General features: G+C 31.3%; 1 protein-coding gene across 2 annotated transcripts in view; it reads right to left on the bottom strand.

Moving 5' to 3' along the window:
• Positions 1-3,820, bottom strand: part of LOC115721273 (uncharacterized) — a 28,343-nt gene extending 24,523 nt beyond the window's left edge. Inside the window, exons 1-5 of one of the 2 annotated variants that reach the window (XM_030650539.2) lie at positions 3,269-3,816; positions 2,973-3,075; positions 2,841-2,854; positions 2,469-2,693; positions 1,813-1,884 (exon numbers count right to left, since the gene is read on the bottom strand). In XM_030650539.2, coding sequence (XP_030506399.2) covers positions 1,813-1,884; positions 2,469-2,693; positions 2,841-2,854; positions 2,973-3,075; positions 3,269-3,526 — 672 coding nt within the window. In that variant the 5' untranslated portion in view covers positions 3,527-3,816. Of the gene's footprint in view, positions 1-1,812; positions 1,885-2,468; positions 2,711-2,840; positions 2,855-2,972; positions 3,076-3,268 lie in introns of both variants that reach the window. The other variant, XM_061103796.1, reaches the window with a different exon arrangement.
• Between the last annotated feature and the right edge of the window lie 15,917 nt (positions 3,821-19,737).

Below are 19,737 nucleotides of genomic sequence, written 5' to 3'. Positions count from 1 at the left end.
TATCAAATGCATTATTTTTTAATTTTTTGAACAAATCAAATGTATTACTTTATTAAAATTCTTTATTATTATACCATTTTCTAAGTATGTATTTTTTTTTCTTTTATTTTAATGTCTTCTAATACATATTGTATTAAAATTATATGTTCGATATATATATAACATAAAATATTATCAATAATAATTGTAATAACTATTTAAAAAATTTATTATCAAATATATTTATGATACAAATTATTGATATTCATAATTTACTTTCAATTAATTTTTTGATAATACCTACGATCTTTATATATTTTTTTAAATAATTTATCTTCATAATAATAATATATGATTTTTCTTTTTTTTTTACATACAATCTTCAACTCTATATATTACACGTGCAACGCACGTTCAAAAACTAGTATTACACAAAAAAACAAAAACTGTAGTTTGCTATTTCGGTTTTTTTAATGTGAAAATTACATGATTTATGACTTCTTAATAAGTTAGAGAAATATATAGCATGTTTGGTATTGTATTTTTTTTTTTGTTTTCAAAAAATTATTTTTAGAAATGAGAACAAAAAATAATTTTTGCAGTTTTTAAAATATAAGTTATGTTTGGTTAATGTTTTTTAAAAACAATATTAACCAAAAAAGAATTGGTTTTTAAAACAGTTTTCAAAATTCTTGTTTTTTTGTAACTTTGTTTTCTCAAATCTGTTTTAAAAAAATAAGGCCAAACAAATCAAATTATTTTCAAAAAATAATTTTCTATTTTTAAAAAGGCTAATTAGTAATTTTTCCCCCCGAATTTTGACATGTACTAAATTATGCCCCCTAAACTTTTTTGGCCGTTAAAAATTCTCCCTGAACTATTAAGATTGTTAAATTTAAGGACTTTTATCTAATTTCATTCAATTTTACTATTTCAGTGATTGTTTATGTGCTAAAATATGCTCCCCAAACTTTGATATCTACCAAATCATGCCCCTCAAATTTTAATATGTACTAAAATATCCTCCTGAACTTCCATCCATGTTAGAATTTTTTTACTAAAATTAGATAAAGGTCCTTAAATTTAACAATTTTAATAGTTCAGGGGGAATTTTTAATGGCCAAAAAAGTTCAGGGAGCATAATTTAGTACACGTCAAAGTTCGGGAAAAAAAATTACTGATTAGTCTTTTAAAAATAAAAAATAATTTTTTTATTATAATGCCAAACATGCACATAATTTTTTTTTTTTCAAAAACTTATTTAATGAATTTCTCTTTAGAAATTTTTAATCTATAGGTTTGTTTTCCCATATTTTCGAATAAAGATAGATTTATGCTACAATTTTATTTTTAATAAGTTTATTTTTTTCATAAATTTTTGACTTTTTTAAATAAAAGTAATTTGACCGTAATTTAAAAATGATAAGTGTAAACCCATAATTTTAAAAGTTTCACCTTTTCTTTTCTGTATTGACTTAAAAATAAAGAAAATTTACATAATACATCAACAAATAATTTTTTTTTTTACAGTTTTATGATTTTTTTTTTATTTACATTTTTACGATTTTAAATTGTTTTAACATTATTGTAACATTATATTATTTTTTTCACTATGTGAAAATTACAATTTTTTAAAAATAATCGTATAAACAACGGTTAAATAAATTTTTTGCAAAAATAAAAAATAATTCAAAATTCCGTAAAAGAACATAAATTTTTGGTTGATTTTGGTATTTTTAAAATAATTCCAAATAATAAATATATACATTGACACATAATCTATATATATTTATATTAAAGTAAATTAGAAAGATTGATTGAAAATATTCTTACGATGGAGTACACATGATTGGCTCTTTCCTCAACGTTTACAAAACTTCCCAAGAACTTGATCCACTCCGCCCTCTGTTGTTCACATGTCCATATAAAAGCATCTAATTTCTATAAGTGCTTCAAAATTTCACCATAAATTCGAGAAGTCAATATGCCTAGATATATTAAATTTAATATTATGTCAATAGTACTGTCCAATTTTAGAATACTCATAAAAAAAATAATTTTTTAAAGGGATACTTGTAACAAAAATATTTAAAATTTTAAGTTTGTAAGTAATATAAAAAAAAATAAAATAAAATAATATTATAAAATTATAATTTTCATTCACTTTTATCCTGAATCAGTTAGTATTTTATATTTGTAACTAAACTTAATTTTAAATTTGTTGAAATAAGATTTAGAAACAATTAACCCAAAACTAGAGCTCCATTTCTTTAATTTAGCAAACAAGAATTTTTAAAGAAAGAAACAATTTTGACTTTTATTCAAAATATTAAGCCCGAGATTATCTACTGTGAGTAAATAGCTCACCTAAAAAGATTAAGCCTGAAAAATGTCATATAAAGTTGTTGAAACATAAGACAAACACTTTTCCAGAGTTTAGTCATTTCATTTGCAGAAATATTAGTTATTGGTTTGTAAAAGGGTTTCACCTGCAAAGGGGTGTCCTCTCCGGAAGGAACACAAGCAGCAAAATTACAGGCTTGGGATTGATCAGTGTCAGCAATGAAATGGGCTCCGAATTGTGCAAGTTGTTGGGTATCACCATCACTTGCGTTTATCATTTGAATCCCTCCACTTTCGTAATATTTTCTTATGCATTCTGATGCAACCACCTCGCTAGTAATTCCCTTAAGCCTGTCCACTACACCAAGTAACTGCATTTCAAAATTTTCTACATAATTCAGTTAATTCCATTAAAAGAAGAAAAAAAAACAGAAAATTTAATAACGTTTTAAATTTAATTCCCTCAAAAAAAAAAAAAAAAAAAAAAAAAAAAAACTTAACTGAGTTGGCAAACTCACCTCAAAAAAAGAGACTGAAAAAAGAGGAAAAAAGAAAGGGGCAATGCTAGTTAGGACAAGAAATAAAAAATATAAGAGATCATACATTAACATATCAGGAATGGTAATATGGGAGAGCTATCAAATTCATACCTGGAAAAGCACTGGGGTCAACTGAATAATTGGATAATGGGATGACGAAAGATTTGATCCTTGGAGTGCAGTACTTTGTTCTCGATGCCATCCTCGAATTACTCTGCACCATGTTAATGTTTTGAATAAAAATCATAATTATTAGGGTAAACTTATTATTTTACCTTACTCAAAAATGATTTAATTATCATAAAAAATTTAATGTGTATAAGCTCAAAAATATATCAAAAGTTAATGAGTAGAAAAAGATAAAAAGACAAAAAAAAAAAAAAAAATAGAAAAAAAAAGGTTAGAACCTGAATGAGAAGGTAGCTCTTGCCGTCTACGACATTTTTGATGACTTTGAAGGTTTGGCCATAGTAAATATGAAAATTAGAGGCATCCTCCACTTTGGAGAAATCTCCCACTTTCTGTTTTGCAGCCACTGCGCTGGTACCCGTATTAAAATTCACTCCGTCAGTTGTCCAAACGGACCAAACCACATTACATAATGACATTATCAAAACCAACAGCAACATTTTCTCAACATTACAACATCCCCAAAACCAAAACATGATTTGGTCCAAGATTAAACCCCTTTTTACTATTACTACAAATGTTCTGTGTATGTAGTAAGTAGGATAAAATATTTGTTTAAGAGAGAGAGACGATTGTTGGGAGTGAGAGTGGTGGTGGAGGAAATTCTTGAAGGCATGTGGTGTCAATTATGAATTTGTTGGCAGGATGTGGGTTGCAAAATAAAAATAATTACTTATTTAATAATTTGAATAGAAACAGACCCGTGAACCCATTTCCCTTTTTTCTATTCTTTTAGGCGTGAAAAAATTTGTCATATTCTTTCTATCACTTTGTTGCTTGTTCTTTAATTGTTACCTCTTGATATCTGAATGATGCCATATCATGTGCTGGGCACTACAATATTATATGAAACAATATGTTATAAAATATTATATATAGGATGCCAAAATAGGAAAATTAATTATTACAGTAAATATTTTTTTAAAAAATAAAATTTAGTGGTAATAATTGATTAAAAATAAGTATAGTTAGCCGTGGTTGGTAAAATATTGTTTGTGGCAGTTAAAATTCCATTTTTTTTGTCTGTGGCAGTTAAAGTTTCACATTCATGTTTTCTTCAAATTTCTTCTTCCCATCTCGATGTTTTGCTCTTATTTTCCATTTTCTTCAGTGATGATATTTTCTTCTTCTCGTAATGATCACTGACATCTTAATATTTCATTACTTCTATGGCTTTCCTATTATTTGTGTCATAACTTTTGTGTTCATTGAGTTGGCCAATTTTTCTTTCCTGAGTCTTTGATAAATTATTTTACCAAATCAGTAAATTGTTACGGTCTGATTTATGAGGAGATTTGCGGTGTACTCTAGATCTTCCTTGTGAATAATATCTGTGATACCATCATTATTTACTATGAGCACGCTCACTTGAACTCCATCATTGCTATGGATGTTGTCTAAAGACAAGCCCCATAAATTGGATTTGATCTCACTGGGTTTGATTCGACTGACACCGTAATTTGCCTGAAAATCGTTTATGGATCTTAATCAACGATAGTATTCATAATTGTTTAAACTTCTCTCTCTAAAATTGATAAGTTTAGATATGTTATATTTCGTTTATGGAATCAATTTTGCTTCATCTTGATCAATAGTAATATCATTTCACTATTAGTGATTCAAGTTTCACAGTATGTTAATATTTGATGATGTTTGATCAATACTACAATGTTAGTTTTTAGAGGCAGTTTTTTCACCCCCATTTATAAAAAGAGAAATTAAAGGGTGTGAAAATACCCGCTATGTTCGAAATTGACATTTAGATGCGGCTTTTTGATAAAAACCGTAGGTATAAAATTGCATTATACCATTTAGAGGCGGTTGGAAATTAAATATTATTTTTTTTTCTGAACGACCCTATGGCGTCGGTTCCTGCATAGGAACCGACGGCATAGGGTACACGGTTTGCTGACACGTGTACCCTATGTCGTCGGTCCCTATGAAGGAACCGACGCTATAGGGTCGTTCAGAGTATATTATGTTCGATCGTCTTCTTCCTTCCCACTTCTCTCAGCAACCAGCAAAACCAGAGAGCAATATACCCAGCAAAACCCTCGCCGCAGCCCCCTCCTCACCACCATATCTCCCCCATTTCTTAACCTTTTTAGCCCATTTTTTTTTTTAAAATCCTCCATTTTCGATACTTAATAACATACACCTAAAAAGTTTTAATTTTTTACCCTCTTCCAGTGTCATCCGAACCCAAATAGTAAAGTTTGGGTTTGAAATCCGCCCACCCATTTTTCTTGAGAAATCCTTGAATCTCAACCTCGTTTAAGGTATAAATATTGCTTCTATTCTTTTTGTATTATGTATATTGTTTTATTTTTTGTTTTTGTAAATTATTATTTGAGTTTTTTTATTTTATTAGTAATATTATTGTGTTTTATGTGTATAGTGCCGGGATTTTTTACGGTGGTCGTCGGATTGCGGTTATTAGGTAATAATTTATACCTCAATGTATAGTATATATATGTATTTGTATATTTTATTGAATATTTGTATATAATGTGTGTATATATTGTGTGTATATAGTGTGTGTATATTTTTTTATGGAAATAAATTTAGTAATTGTATTTTATATATTTTTTGTAATATATATTTATTGTGAATAAAATGACATTGGAGGGATTTCATTAGTTTAGAAATAAAAATTTTAAAATTGAATTAGTGTGTGATATAATTTTATTTTTTTGAGATAATAGTGTGAGATATAATTGATTATATATATGTATGTATAATTTAGTAACTAAGTAATTTGTTACAATTTTTTATAACTAGTTATAAGTAATGAAATAATTAATTTTGTAATTTCGTTGTATTTTTTTATATTGTAGGGGTTCGGCATAATTTTGTGTGTAGCGTATTTGGGCTTGCAATTATAGGTATATACTTTAACTAACTTTTTCTTATTATATAATTAATTATCAATGCATGTTAGTTGAGTTTGAATATTTTAAATATTCATCCGTAGTGAAGTAGGTTCTGCGAATACATGTACTGCGGTCGGATGGGTGGATAAATTTTGTATTGTTTTATCTGTTTTGTTTGTTATTTTAGGCACTTGTAAAATTTTTGGGAACGTCCAATTACAGTCGTTATGCTGCCGAAATTTCGGTAGAATTAGGATAAATCTTACTAAAACCATTCATAATATTTACATAACACAAATAACTAGTTAATTATAACATAGTGATAAGAAGTTAGGTCACATAAAAAATAATAATATTCACATTTATGTAAACTTTTTAATTTTACCAAGAGTAGAATCAACTAAACAACCTAATAACATGAACTAATCTAAAACGAAAATTTGAGTAATTTATAAATTAATATGAATAAATTGTGAGAAACTTAGTAAGTTACATTGTGTAATTAGTAACTAGCTATAATTAGTTAATAAATACATTAACAAAATAAACATATAAAATCCTTCTTTTTTTATTTTTTTTTCTTCCATTTGAGAGGTTCAATGTGGATTTTTATTTTTCAAAGAAAATAAAGAGCAAAAGTTAATTAAAAGGGGAAAATATTAGTTAATACCTTTATTGCTTTACCAAAAACTTTTCCCCTCAACTTTTTTTATTAAAAATATTTAACATTTTACCAACATTCTAATCAACAAAACAACCTAATAATATGAACTAATCTAAAACGAGAATTTGAGTAATTTATAAATTAATATGAATAAATTGTGTAATTAGTAACTAGCTATAATTAGTTACTAAATACTGAATTTTTTTGGATAGGATTTTTGTTATGGATAAATCATGGATGCGTGAGGAGAGAGACACACTGCGATTTCAAGTAGGGTTCGATGCATTTTTAGAGTTTGCCTTAAAGAATTCTAAAAATCACGATCGTATTCATTGTCCGTGTGTAGATTGTTGTAATGTATCTAAAGGGAATATTACAATGATTAAGAACCATGTGTATTTACGAGGTTTCAATAGAAGTTATACTAATTGGTATTACCATGGCGAACATTTACCTAATGATCCATATCCATTAGGAAAGCGGGGGGTAGATGATATCGAGGGTAATGATTTCGATGATTATCCATTGGACTTTCTTAACGAAGCACAGGAGGAATTTCTTAATGATCCTGATAAATTCGATAATTTTCTTAGTGATGCTGATAAACCTCTGTTCGATGGTTGTAAAAAACTAAGATTACCAACAATGGTAAAGTTTTACAACATAAAAGCAGAAAATGGAGTGAGCGATAAATATTTTACTCAATTTTTAGCTGCTTTTAAAGATATCTTACCATTTGCCAACTGCTTCCCGGAATCTACTTATGAAGTGAAAAAAACGTTAAATTCTATAGGATTGAAGTATGAAAAAATTCAGGCATGTCCGAACGATTGCATTTTATATCGTAAGGAATATGGAGACATGAATTATTGCCCGACTTGGGGTTTATCCCGCCATAAAGTAAACAAGAGTAAGGATGAGGTACAACCATACGCTCCTCAGGATGAGGTACAACCACAAACTTATGCTGAGGAGTTTATTTCCCTCAACGACCAAGGTATCCTGTACAATTTCGATGACCATGCGGCCCTTAATCAGCAAGTACATCTCTGCTCTGACAACATCGACAACATTGTGGCCCGAGGGTATTTGTACGAGCATGTTGGTATAATCCAAGTTCACTGCCAGAACTACGATGATTCACATGCCCGGATTATGGTTTCGGAAATCCTGCAAGAAGACGCTGAAATCCCAGTCCCAATTGAAGAGTGCAGATATGTTAGGGACGTATACCAGATGTTCCTTCCTTGGCCTAAACACTTAATTCTAACAACCGAGGTAACTTCTCTTATAAACTAATTATTAATGATTAGTGGAGTTTGAATATCTTCAATATTCATCCGTAGTGAAGTAGGTTCTGCGAATATATGTGCTACGGTGGGATGGATGAACAAACTATTGTTATATATGTGTTATTTGTCGTTATACAGCCATGTTTAAAATTTTTGGGGTCATTCAATTACAACCGTTATGCTGCCAAAATTTTGGTAGAATTTTGATATATATTATGTTCTATTTTGTTTAGGCCCTCAAGACATGATGCGTCAAAGGGGAAAGCTCCGATGCTTTCTCCACAAGGCCATGGTGCACGGGAAGATGACTTGTTCACGGAAGAGAAGATGGCGTTGATCCCTAATTCGCTAAAATGGATGATTCATGAATTCCTAAGGCTCAAAGATAAACGTGATATAATCACAATTCCTGTACCCCGAGGATTCATTGCACCGCATACCCAGATCACGTTATCTGGAGAGGATTTGCAGCAGGTTGCTACGTGTGACTACATCGGCAACCAGGGAATGCTGTTTGGAATGATGTATACTCTTCTTTAATCTAATTAACCTTATATCAAATTATAGTTAAATTATTATAAGACACTAACACTTTTTTTGGCAGGCACATATGGGAGAGCATCAACGGTCTGAGGAAAATTTTCAAGTTTTACGACCCAGAGCTTCTCATAGTGCATGGGATCACCGATGAAGACAAGAGTCAGTCTTTTGACGATGCGACAAGACGATTGGCTAATTGGTTATCATTAATGAACAACAACCACCAAATGTTCTTTATTCCTTGGAATATCGGGTAAACTTTATTAAATTCTTTAGTGCTAATTGTTCATTTCTATATTATGTCTTCAAATTATTTTTATACTATCTTACTTATATTTCAATATAATTTTCTAGGATGCATTGGACGCTAGTGGTGGTTACGCCAAGGAAAATTATCCACTTAAACCCTTTAAGTGGCCGCCCAATTCCCGAAGTAATAGAACAAATGATCGGAAGGTAATAATTTAATGACTTCTTATGTAACGAATTTAAATTAACTAACGAATTGAAATGCTAATATAATTTTTCAAAATAGGGCATTCATGTATATAGGGAACGCACATGAGTATCTTGGCACGTGGCAAGGAATTAACCAAGCAAACTGTCCAAGACAACCTAAAAGCCAAGAATGCGGTTTTTATGTTTTGAAATATATCACTGACATCGTCGCACGTGCCAACCCTAGCCGTTACATACAAGATCAAAAAGCTGTAAGCTTTAATTATTGATTATAGTGTATAAATTCTATAATAACAAATATAATATACATATACATAAACTAATATAAATTTTTTATTTTTTTAACAGTTTGGGGGTAAGAAGCAATACGATCCAAAAATAGAATTGTTACTACTACAGCGAAAGTGGATCGAACAATTGATGGCGGTGATTCACGGTGACGATTGAGGTTGAAAGATCCAAGAATTTTTTTTCATTATGTAATTTTTATAGATTAACTTGTAGTTAGATTTATTAACTTTGTTAAGCAAAAATTTCACATTTAACATTTTAAAATAAATGCAAAACACAATTTCACCTATGCTGAATTTATAGTATAAGAGTTTATTAATTTAAGTTCGACCCATCCAAGATTATAAGAATAATCTCTTAATTACAATCCTTTTATTTAAAGGAAATACCCTTTGATTCTAATTACAATGACATTAAATAATTAAAATAAATTTGGGAAATTTGGGGTAAATTTGGAATTGCAGCTGAACTCAGTCAATTTAATTAACCGAGCTGCCTACATACCTTCTTTGTGAAGGATCAAGCCACTTGTAGTTCAGAAATATAGTATTTTGAAATTTGGATATAAGAATTTCGGTAGATGACCACTTTCAGGAATCTTTTGCTATTTTGAAAATTTAGAAAAATTCCTAAGTGTATGACCTTTTATGGAATTTTGAGAGTTGTGTTTTATACCATTTTGCGGTATCGGGGACTGCACTTAGTCTTAGCAACTAAGTTGCCTACGTATCAAGTAAAACGTAGTTCCGAACTTTAATTTTTTATGAGGTGAATGACCTCTCTTTTGGAATGCCATTTAATTTGCTATGGCTTTGAATTTTAGTGCACTTTTTAATTTTTAGGTAAAATTACCATTTTTGAGATTTTTATGAGGTTAAGACCTCTTTGAAATTTGGTGAGGTGAATGACCTCTTTAATATTCCAAGATTAATTTTAGTGAGCTCATTTGGAATTTTGTGCCATTTTATATGGATTTAGAAATTTACCACTTTTTGTGATAAATTAACTTATGGGATCTTTTATCATCTTTTATGAATAAAAAGATACTTTAATTATTAATTCCAAAATTTGGGGAATAATAATTATTTATCCCATATTAAATTAGATAATATCTCATAGTTGAAATTCAATTACGTTATATGAATTGAATTTGGAGAATATCTATTTTTCCTAAAGTTTAGTTAAGGAATATATTATATGAATATTCTAATTATATCTTATTTATTGTTGGGCTTAAAAAAAAAATAAGATATTGAAGAACAAACTCATATAAATATCAACTCCTCTCTGCCTGTGACAAATTACGTGTCATTGGACTATCTCATTCAAATATCACTAAGTAATATATAGATATAAATATTTATATGTATATATATATTACTCATCTCCTTTTTTTAGTTTTCTATCTTGGATTTTCAAAGATTTTCGGCATCTGACGTAAGCCAATAAACTTTCTGCTCTCTATTAGTTTTTTACACACTGCCATAAACAAGTATGCATAACATGTATACGTATAGATAACGATCCACTTGAAGTATCATATATAATATATATTATATATAATATATATAACTTTCATCGTGATCGGCATTGCACATATATATTTCATATATAGGCCAGTGATAAGTTTCGAATAAGCCCGCACAGCTTTTTTTATTTCATTTACCCTGACCGTATATATAATTTTTCTTCTTTTATATATGTTATTTTAGATATACATATACACATTACTTTTTTTTTTGTTTGTTCTTTAGTAGAGAGGCTTCGCATCATTGCTTTGACAAAGAGTGGACTCATCGACTCAGTGTATTTCTTTTTGGAGGTATGTTAATCAATTGATCTTTTTATCATCTTTTGTAAATTTTAAAATTTTACCACTTTATTTTGTGATGAAATTCAGTTTTGCAATCTTTTTATTATTTTTAGAAATAAAAAGATAATTTGACTGATATTTAATTATTTATTCCAAAATTTAAGGAATAATAATTTATCTTTTATCAGATACTATCTCAAATTTAAATTTAAATTGGTCAATTTAAGATAATATCTTATTTTATAATTCAATTCTTACTTAACATTGAATTATACAATTGAAACATAATATATATAGTACACGCGGTTTAATTTTCTGTACTGGTGGACAGGTATATACATATTATATATATAAAATATTGGTTTACACTGTGTCCCCTCTCAATCTGCAGTACCACGATTAGGTAAGTATTTACCCATTTATTTTCTTTTTTTGTTTTCTGTCAAGCATGTACATATATATATATATTTGGACTTAGGAATACCCTTCGGTTAGGTACACCAGAACATGCATATTTATTTAAACCATATTACATTCACTTTTTCTTTTTCTCTGACAGTCGTACACGCATATAATTCATAAAGCCCTCTTTTCAAAATATAGATACATATATCTGCATATATTCAATACCCAACAAAATTTTAGTGAAATTTAGATCACTTCGATACTTTTTGGTACATTCACAAATAACTCATATACATGTATATATATATATATTACATGTTTATATGTATTCCTATACCAATCTCACACTTATATGCATGCCATATGTACTAATTTCATAACTTGACCAGATTTTTGTGCGTACGTATATATATTATTTTGCAAATTAATTCAATCTCATTTTTTTAGGTTCTTTTAATCACCCTTAAATTCACGACTGCGCGGGATTCTTTAACCACACAAATTTTTTTGACTGGTCTAGAGTACCAGTAAGGTATTTATATTTTTCAATCAAAATATATTTTATTGCAAATAATTTTGATAATGAATTTATGAATAAGAGCATCCATTTTTTTTGTGGAATGAGGGATTTTATAGATGAGGGCATCCATAAATTTAATGGAATGAGAGTATTCCATAAATTTAAATTTAGTGGAATAAGAGTATTCCATGGATGAGAGCATCTAATTTTTTGTGGAATGAGGGCATTCCATGGATGAGGGCATCCAATTTTTTGGTAGAATGAGGGCATTCCATGGATGAGGGTATCCAATTTTTTGTGGAATGATGGCATTCCATGGATGAGGGCATCCAATTTCATTTATGGAATGAGGGCATTCCATAAATGAAGAAAGAAATAAAAAAAGAACAAGAGAGGAGCAAGATAAACATCAAAAGAAAAAAAGAAATAGGAATGAGTTCATTCCATGAATACTTACCCTTGAAGCTTTCTTGATTGTCGCCAAAAAAAAGTATCGTTTATATTTTTTTTTCCTCTGTGTTTCTTTTCTCTCTTTCTCAGACTTTTTTTTTCAAAGTGTTGATCCTTTTTCTGTTCTCAACTTCTTCTATTTATAGACCCTATTTTTTCCAATAAAATTATTATTTTTTTTTATTTTGTAACGTAAAGGATGAGTAAAAATAGGGGAGTGGGGAGTTGAGATCCTATTTTCTCTCTATTTGACTGATATTTATTTTTTTATTATTTATTATTATTTTAAAAACCAATAATGAAATAATAATAAATTTATTTATTCCTTTTTTTTTTTTATCGTTCAACAAATTTATTAATATTTTTAACTAATTTTACATTAGTGTTTGTGTAATATTTAATTACTTTTATGAAATTAAATTATGTATTTTACCCAAATTTAAATAATATTTAATTTACATTTTAAAAAATAAATATGTAATTTAAATTAAATAAAATAATATATAAATTAATAAATATATAATTAAAATGTAATTAAAATTATATAATTAAATTAAAAAAAATGGAAAAACTGAAATTCGCGTACCTATGGCGTCAGTTGCTATGCCACATATGGCGTCAGTTATTGGCTAGGAACTGACGCCATAGGTACCCCTATGGCGTCAGTTCCTAGCTAATAACCGACGCCATAGGGGTACATATGGCGTTGGTTCTTATAAACCCTTTAGCGTCGCCCTGATCAACGTCGGTAGCGAATTTCGCAAAAACCGATGCTGAAAGGGCTTAAAAACCGCCTCTAAAGGGGGTTTTTGTAGTAGTGGATGCTAATGTTAATATTTTTGAGAAATATCATAATGTTAATTGAGATGTTCATTGGAGATTTTGTTGTTCGATTTGGTCAGTAGTTTTGTAAGTTCATGAGTATTATAGTTATAGAGTTATTGGAATAGAATTTTTAGTGTTGACAACTTCAACTTATATGGTTGCTTTGCTAGAGAAGATATTTTTACCAAACACGTTTTTTCTTGGTTAGTACATTCAGTCTTACTATAAATAGTTTTTGATTATTTATTATTTGCTAATTTTTTTTATATTTTATGCAGTTTGGAAAATTGTATTTGGAGAGAGTGAAACAAGTATCAACTTTGATCTTAAGAGTGGAAGATAGAGCTTTTCAATAATTAAAGTAGAATGTGGCAATTTTTGTGAGTTGAATATAATTTCCCCTTTAAAATTTGTAATATATATTGATTTTGACTCCTTAGCCATGGTGTGCTTTTGGTAGGAGACATTTTTTTTCCAGTGATTTTGGATCATTAAAGGATGTAACAAGTATGTTATTTAGATAGAAGTGTCCCTGATCCATGTACATTGGATGGCCAAGTGGTTGGCCATGGATTGGATGCACATGCTTTTTGGATAGATAAACAACTTGCTCGTATAGATGACTTTCTATTTCATTCTTTCTTTGGGATGTATAGTCCTTTAGCATTGTTATCCCAATTTTTGTCCACCTAACGTGGCATGTCAACGTAGGCAATATTAACGCTGCGTGATAGTACAGCTCACCAACAAGAAGGTCAAGTCATCTACATAGCACTTCAACCAACGAAGATTCCAGACAGTACTCAAACGGGATGACGAATGACAAACAAACCACCTAAAGGAGGTTGGTTGGCCCTATGGCTAGCATAGGCCGGCCAGCTTCTGAACAGCACAAGGCAAGCCAGCTTGCATCCTGCAGATGCATGGCTAGCTAGAACTTGGTTGGGTGGGACTTCAGTGTACAACTTCATGCGTGGTCAACAAGCTAGACTGCGAATTCAGTTGTCACACCCTAACTAACTTAGGCGTATTACGTGATTTTTAAACATGCTGTGCAGCTCGTTGTTAATCAACGAGGTTTATGGAAAAACGTGATTAATTAAAATTTTACTTTTTAATTAAACTTATAAAACAATATTACAAAAGACTCGGGATCCCGATTATAAAATCATTTACAAAAAGATTTAACTGTTTAACTGATACACAAAATAAATGTCGTCTAACGACCAGTTACAAAAATCAGCCTCGCTGTCCCGATGATCGTACGCTCCAGGCCTAACCGCCCCGACATGTACAATCTTCAGAAGCTCGCTCACGGTCCATCAGCTTTAGCCTTGCCTTTACCTACACATAAACGTAGAACTGTGAGTCGACAGACTCAGTAAGAAAAGCATAATAATACTCATACATAATCCTAATTGCCGTGTCCAACACGATACTGAGTCCCGCTACTGCCGTGTCCAACACGGTACTGAGCCACTACTGCCATGTCCAACATGGTACTGAGTTCTGAACGTTCATAGGGACGGTACTATTGACACGTAACAACCTGATCGGTCGAACCGGTCATACTCCGGCTGCTGGTCATACTCCAGCCTGTACCGACGTGTTACTATATCCTCCTGATCGGTCGAACCGGTCATACTCCGGCTGCTGGTCATACTCCAGCCTGTACCGACGGGATACGTCAATAGTACGGAACCACCAACCAAGTGTCAGCCTGATCGATCGAACCGGTCATACTCCGGCTGCTGGTCATACTCCAGCCTGTACCGACGTGACAGGGTTGGATGGTTCGAAGCCAACATACAACTAATGTAATCTAACAGGCTTCCTACATGCTCGCTAAACATGTAATCTACACATGCATACTGTTATACTATTTTACCTGGATTCCGAATTCAGGTGTGCCGGTCAACCTGACTGGAACTTTAGCTGAGCGGCGGATTACAGGCTCCTAAACCATAAAAATCACAACACTATAAGTGACACGCTAAATCACTTCCCGGGGACATAAACTAGGAACTAAAAGTTTCCCTATCGATAAAAAGCATGGCAATACCCCCTAAAACATAAAAACGAGGAAAAACACGGGTTCTGAAAATTCCCCAACCGGTAGACCGGTTGCCCAACCGGAATTCCGGTTCTGGGAATTTTCGAAGCCCATCCGGAATTCCGGATGCACAACTGGAATTCCGGTTCCTCGCAGACAGAATTTCAAAAATTCATATCTCAACCAATTCAACCCCAAATTGATTTAAACCTTCCAGACCTACTCCATACATCCCAAATAACATTTCTAAAGCATCAAACCTACCCAGAATGCACAGAAATGGAAAACACCATGTGAGCTCCAAGCTTTGAGTTTAAACTCAAACTTGACTAAAGCTCACTCACAAGCCTCAAAACTAGCTTAGAACCACATAATCAAGCATAAAAACACTGCAGAAAACAAAACCTAATTCATGCAATAACTACAGCCACCAAATCCTCAATTTTTTACTTTGAAAACCTTAGCTTCTTAACAAGAAAATTAACCAACTCAAGCAAGAACAACTAGCATGCATTTCAACCTAACTAAACATATTTAATTCAACATTTTAGACATAGAAACAACAACAACAATAAGCAGCAGCAACATCATCAAAAATCCTCCATGCATTACTCATCTTTTTCATCAAAATTTCAAGAAAACAAAGGAAGAAAGCTAGACAAGAATTACCTCAATTAGAAACACTCTAACTTGCTGAAAATCACTTGAAAATGAAGAGGAAAATTCACTCTTCTTGCTGCCTCAAATGGCCGAAAATGAGAGAGGAAAAGAGAGAGAGCTTTTTGAGAAATTTGTAATTTTTCTAAGTTTGGGAAAAAATGAAATAAAAGCCACATAATCCCGTTTTATTCAGCCAACAATTAATCAAATAAACATTTATTTTTCAATAATAAATTCACTAGAAGACAAAATACTAATGGGGCAAAAAGACCATTTTGCCCCTCCACTTTAAAACCACATAAATCATACTAAAGGGGTATTTTTAGGAAATTCTAAATTCCCGGCCATTCCCGACATTCCCAATGTCTAATAAACCGTCCCAAACTACTAACATGCTAAGTTGTGATTTCTACTGAGCCAAACGCCGAGTTCCAAAATACCGGGCACCGGAAATGCAAAATATGAAAACTACTGAATAACATAATCATGCATTTCTGAATTCCATAAATAACAGTATAATAAATTATTTAAATGGCTATAAATAATTTCCATAATTAATCATAAACAACTGCTAATTTCCAAATTACCTAAGCGGGCTTTACATCGGTCTTAACAACCCACGAAAATAAAGAAAAAATATATCTATTTTTAAGGGGCATTTTAGTCATTTATATTTTACTAATTTCATATGTAAATATCTTCTTATTTTATGTGAAATAAGGGTTTAAGCTCTCCTATATAAAGGGCCCTAACCAAACCCTAAAACCCTAAGTCAGTAAGTGCTAAGTGAAGTACCTAAGCTAAAACTCTTAAGTCTGAACTCTCTCTCACGCTCACCATTGCTTCTCTCTTAACTTGAGATTTACCAACTTTGATTCCTATATTATATCCTTAAGAGAGTTATCTCAGATCCCACATATAGTGATCTAAATAGTATAATCTCTTGGTATCAATAAAACTAAAAGGGAAGTGGGTCATTACTCGCTAACTAAGGGGGCCAAACCTCTATAAAATGATGTCTTTGTTTTACTTTCTTATTCTTATTGTGTAACACGTAGCAAGCATCAGTATTAATACGACTCCACTGTCGGTTGGCAAAATCTGAGGTCAACAGTTTGGTGCTTTAATTGAGAGTGAGTTGATATCATATTTGATCAAATGTCATGGTTAACACGAGGAGAACTCCGGTTACACCATCTACATCATCAAGTCTTCCTAAAGATCCTCTGACTCTAGAGCCTAATGTCCATGTGTCCAGCCATGACTAGAATTTCTATGAACATAGCAGATGTTGTCAATTTCGCCATCTCAACAAGCACCGTGAATATAGCTACTACAGCTGGCCAAAATGACACAAACATCTTGGTGGATTTGAAAAATCTGCCATTGCCTCTAAGGGAGGACCTTCCACTGGCACGTCTCATTGAAGGAAGGACCCTTAGGGAACAGCCCTTAGGAACAACAATTGGAACTTGTCTTCGATACTATGCAGGAGAGATGGGACCAGGAATTGGTGAGCCCCATGTAGACTTGGGAGAAGATCTTGAGTTAGCCAGACATAAAGAGGCTGTTTACCTGTTGGAATATTTTACCAGGATCTATTTACTATCATGTATGTTTGATTAACATCCTAATATGAATTCTAAAACAATGAAAATAAACACATATTAAGTTCGAAAACCTTACAGTGGGTGCAGCGGAATATTATGACTCCTTCCGTTCAGATCTCTAGCCCTTGATTCCTTTCTGTAGCAGAGCATCACCAAGATCTGAACCTAGATCTTCTTTTCTCCTTCTTTGATGCAGAATTTCCATAGTCTTACATACTATGATTGAGATACCACTTGATGTGTGTGGGCACTACTCATTCACTCAAAGGTTTCGAAATTTAGAGAGAAGAAAAGAGAGAGAGGCGTGTGAGGCATTTTCTAAGAGAAACAAAGTGATCAAAGATGTGTGTGTCTTTCCTCAAGCCAACACTTTCTATTTATAGAAATCCCTCTAGGTTTAGGTTAGAATTGTATGGCATTAAAATAATGGAAACTACAAATGGAATTTCCTATGCATTAGGCCAGCCATACAAAGGGTATTGGGCCACATTTTGCAACTTTCCCATTTTGTTATTTTCCATTCCCTTTTTTTCAAAAATGTCAATTTTCCAATTTAACCTTTTAAATGCAATTCTAATTATTTAATAACTTGGAAATAATTATTAAATAATATTGCCATTTAATATATTTATTAATTTAGACATATAAAGTCTCTTAATCAATAAATAAACCTAACATATCTTTTCTTTACAATTTTGCCCTTGCTTAGTGAAAATTCATAAAGTAGACATATTCTAACTTTTAAAATTATAATTGATTAATTAAAATCAATTAACTGAGTCTTACAAGCAGTATGGTCTCAACTACTATGGGGACCATGGGTCTATATAACCGAGCTTCCAATAAGTCGAACCGAATTTACCAAGTAAATTCCCTAACTTATTAATTCCTCATTGAATCCACACTTAGAACTTGGAATTGCACTCTCAGTCATATAGAACGCTCAATATGTTCCACGATATAGACACGTCATTAGTTATTAATTGTTATAACCCTAATGTGATCAATGATCCTTTATATAGATGATCTACACTGTAAACGGATTAAATTACCGTAACACCCTACAACGTATTTTATCCTTAAAACACTTAACCCTGTATAAATGATATTTCAGCTAAGTGAAATGAGATCTCCACCATTTATCTTCGTTTGGTTAAGCTCGAAGGAAATCATCCTTTACTTCTATTTGCCAAATAGAAGCTATAGATTCCATATTTATGTTAGCGCTCCCACTCAATTGCATTACCGTGTTCCCAAAATGTACGTATCACCCTGACCCAAAAGTAGGCTTAACTAACAAATCTAAGAACACGAGTAACACTCTTGAGATTGAACCTAACCATATCAGGATTAAGATCATTTGATCTAGGATCAACAGGTTATATTGAATTGAATAGATATTACGGTAAATTTTAATATATCTAATCAAAGTTCAATATCGGTCCCTTCCGATGTATACTCCATACATCCGATACTGGTAAACTTTGCCAATGTCCTGGAAAGGACATAACACTTTTCCAAGGTGTAAGAATACCTATCACTGATTATACCATGTCAGTCTAAATCCAGTGTTCTGACAAATCAGGAAATAAACTTTTGAACATATAATTAAGATTATATTCTACTGTGTTGACAACACTATAATCTTTAACCAACTCATATGTTCTGGACTTAAAAAGAATTCATACATTATATACATATAATCATGAAATAAATCATGTGAACCATGCAACATAAAATGTTATTTCTGATCTTTATTAATAAGTAAATCTGATTATATGAAATGAGTTTTATTTAGGGCATAAAACCCAACAAACTCCCACTTACGATAATATAAAACAAAAAGTTCATTTCAAATACTCATTAACCCCTTGATATACCAATCAAGTGTAATAGTAGTAAACTCGTAATAGGATCTTACAGGTTGAATTAAACACAACCTCTTCTCCACCATTACTCTTCCTTAATCACAAAATCGTTGATAATGTGAAATTTCTCTCTATATTTCTACTCTCTTGGGATACTGGATTCTATACTTTTGGAAACTACTCTTTGGTTATTCAGGAAGTAACCCCAGTAGTTAAGGCAAGTTGGAACAGTGCCACAAAAGTATAGAACTTTCCTTAGACTGAATAAGTATCTTTCCTGCAACTTTTAACATTAGTCTCTCTCTGGTAGACTAAGAGATTTTAGATAGGTTTTTACACTTCTCCAAAATCACTACTCCACCCC

Source organism: Cannabis sativa, chromosome 9 (assembly GCF_029168945.1).
Source record: "Cannabis sativa cultivar Pink pepper isolate KNU-18-1 chromosome 9, ASM2916894v1, whole genome shotgun sequence".
Lineage (NCBI taxonomy): Eukaryota > Viridiplantae > Streptophyta > Magnoliopsida > Rosales > Cannabaceae > Cannabis > Cannabis sativa.
This window is presented reverse-complemented; position numbering and strand designations above follow the sequence as displayed.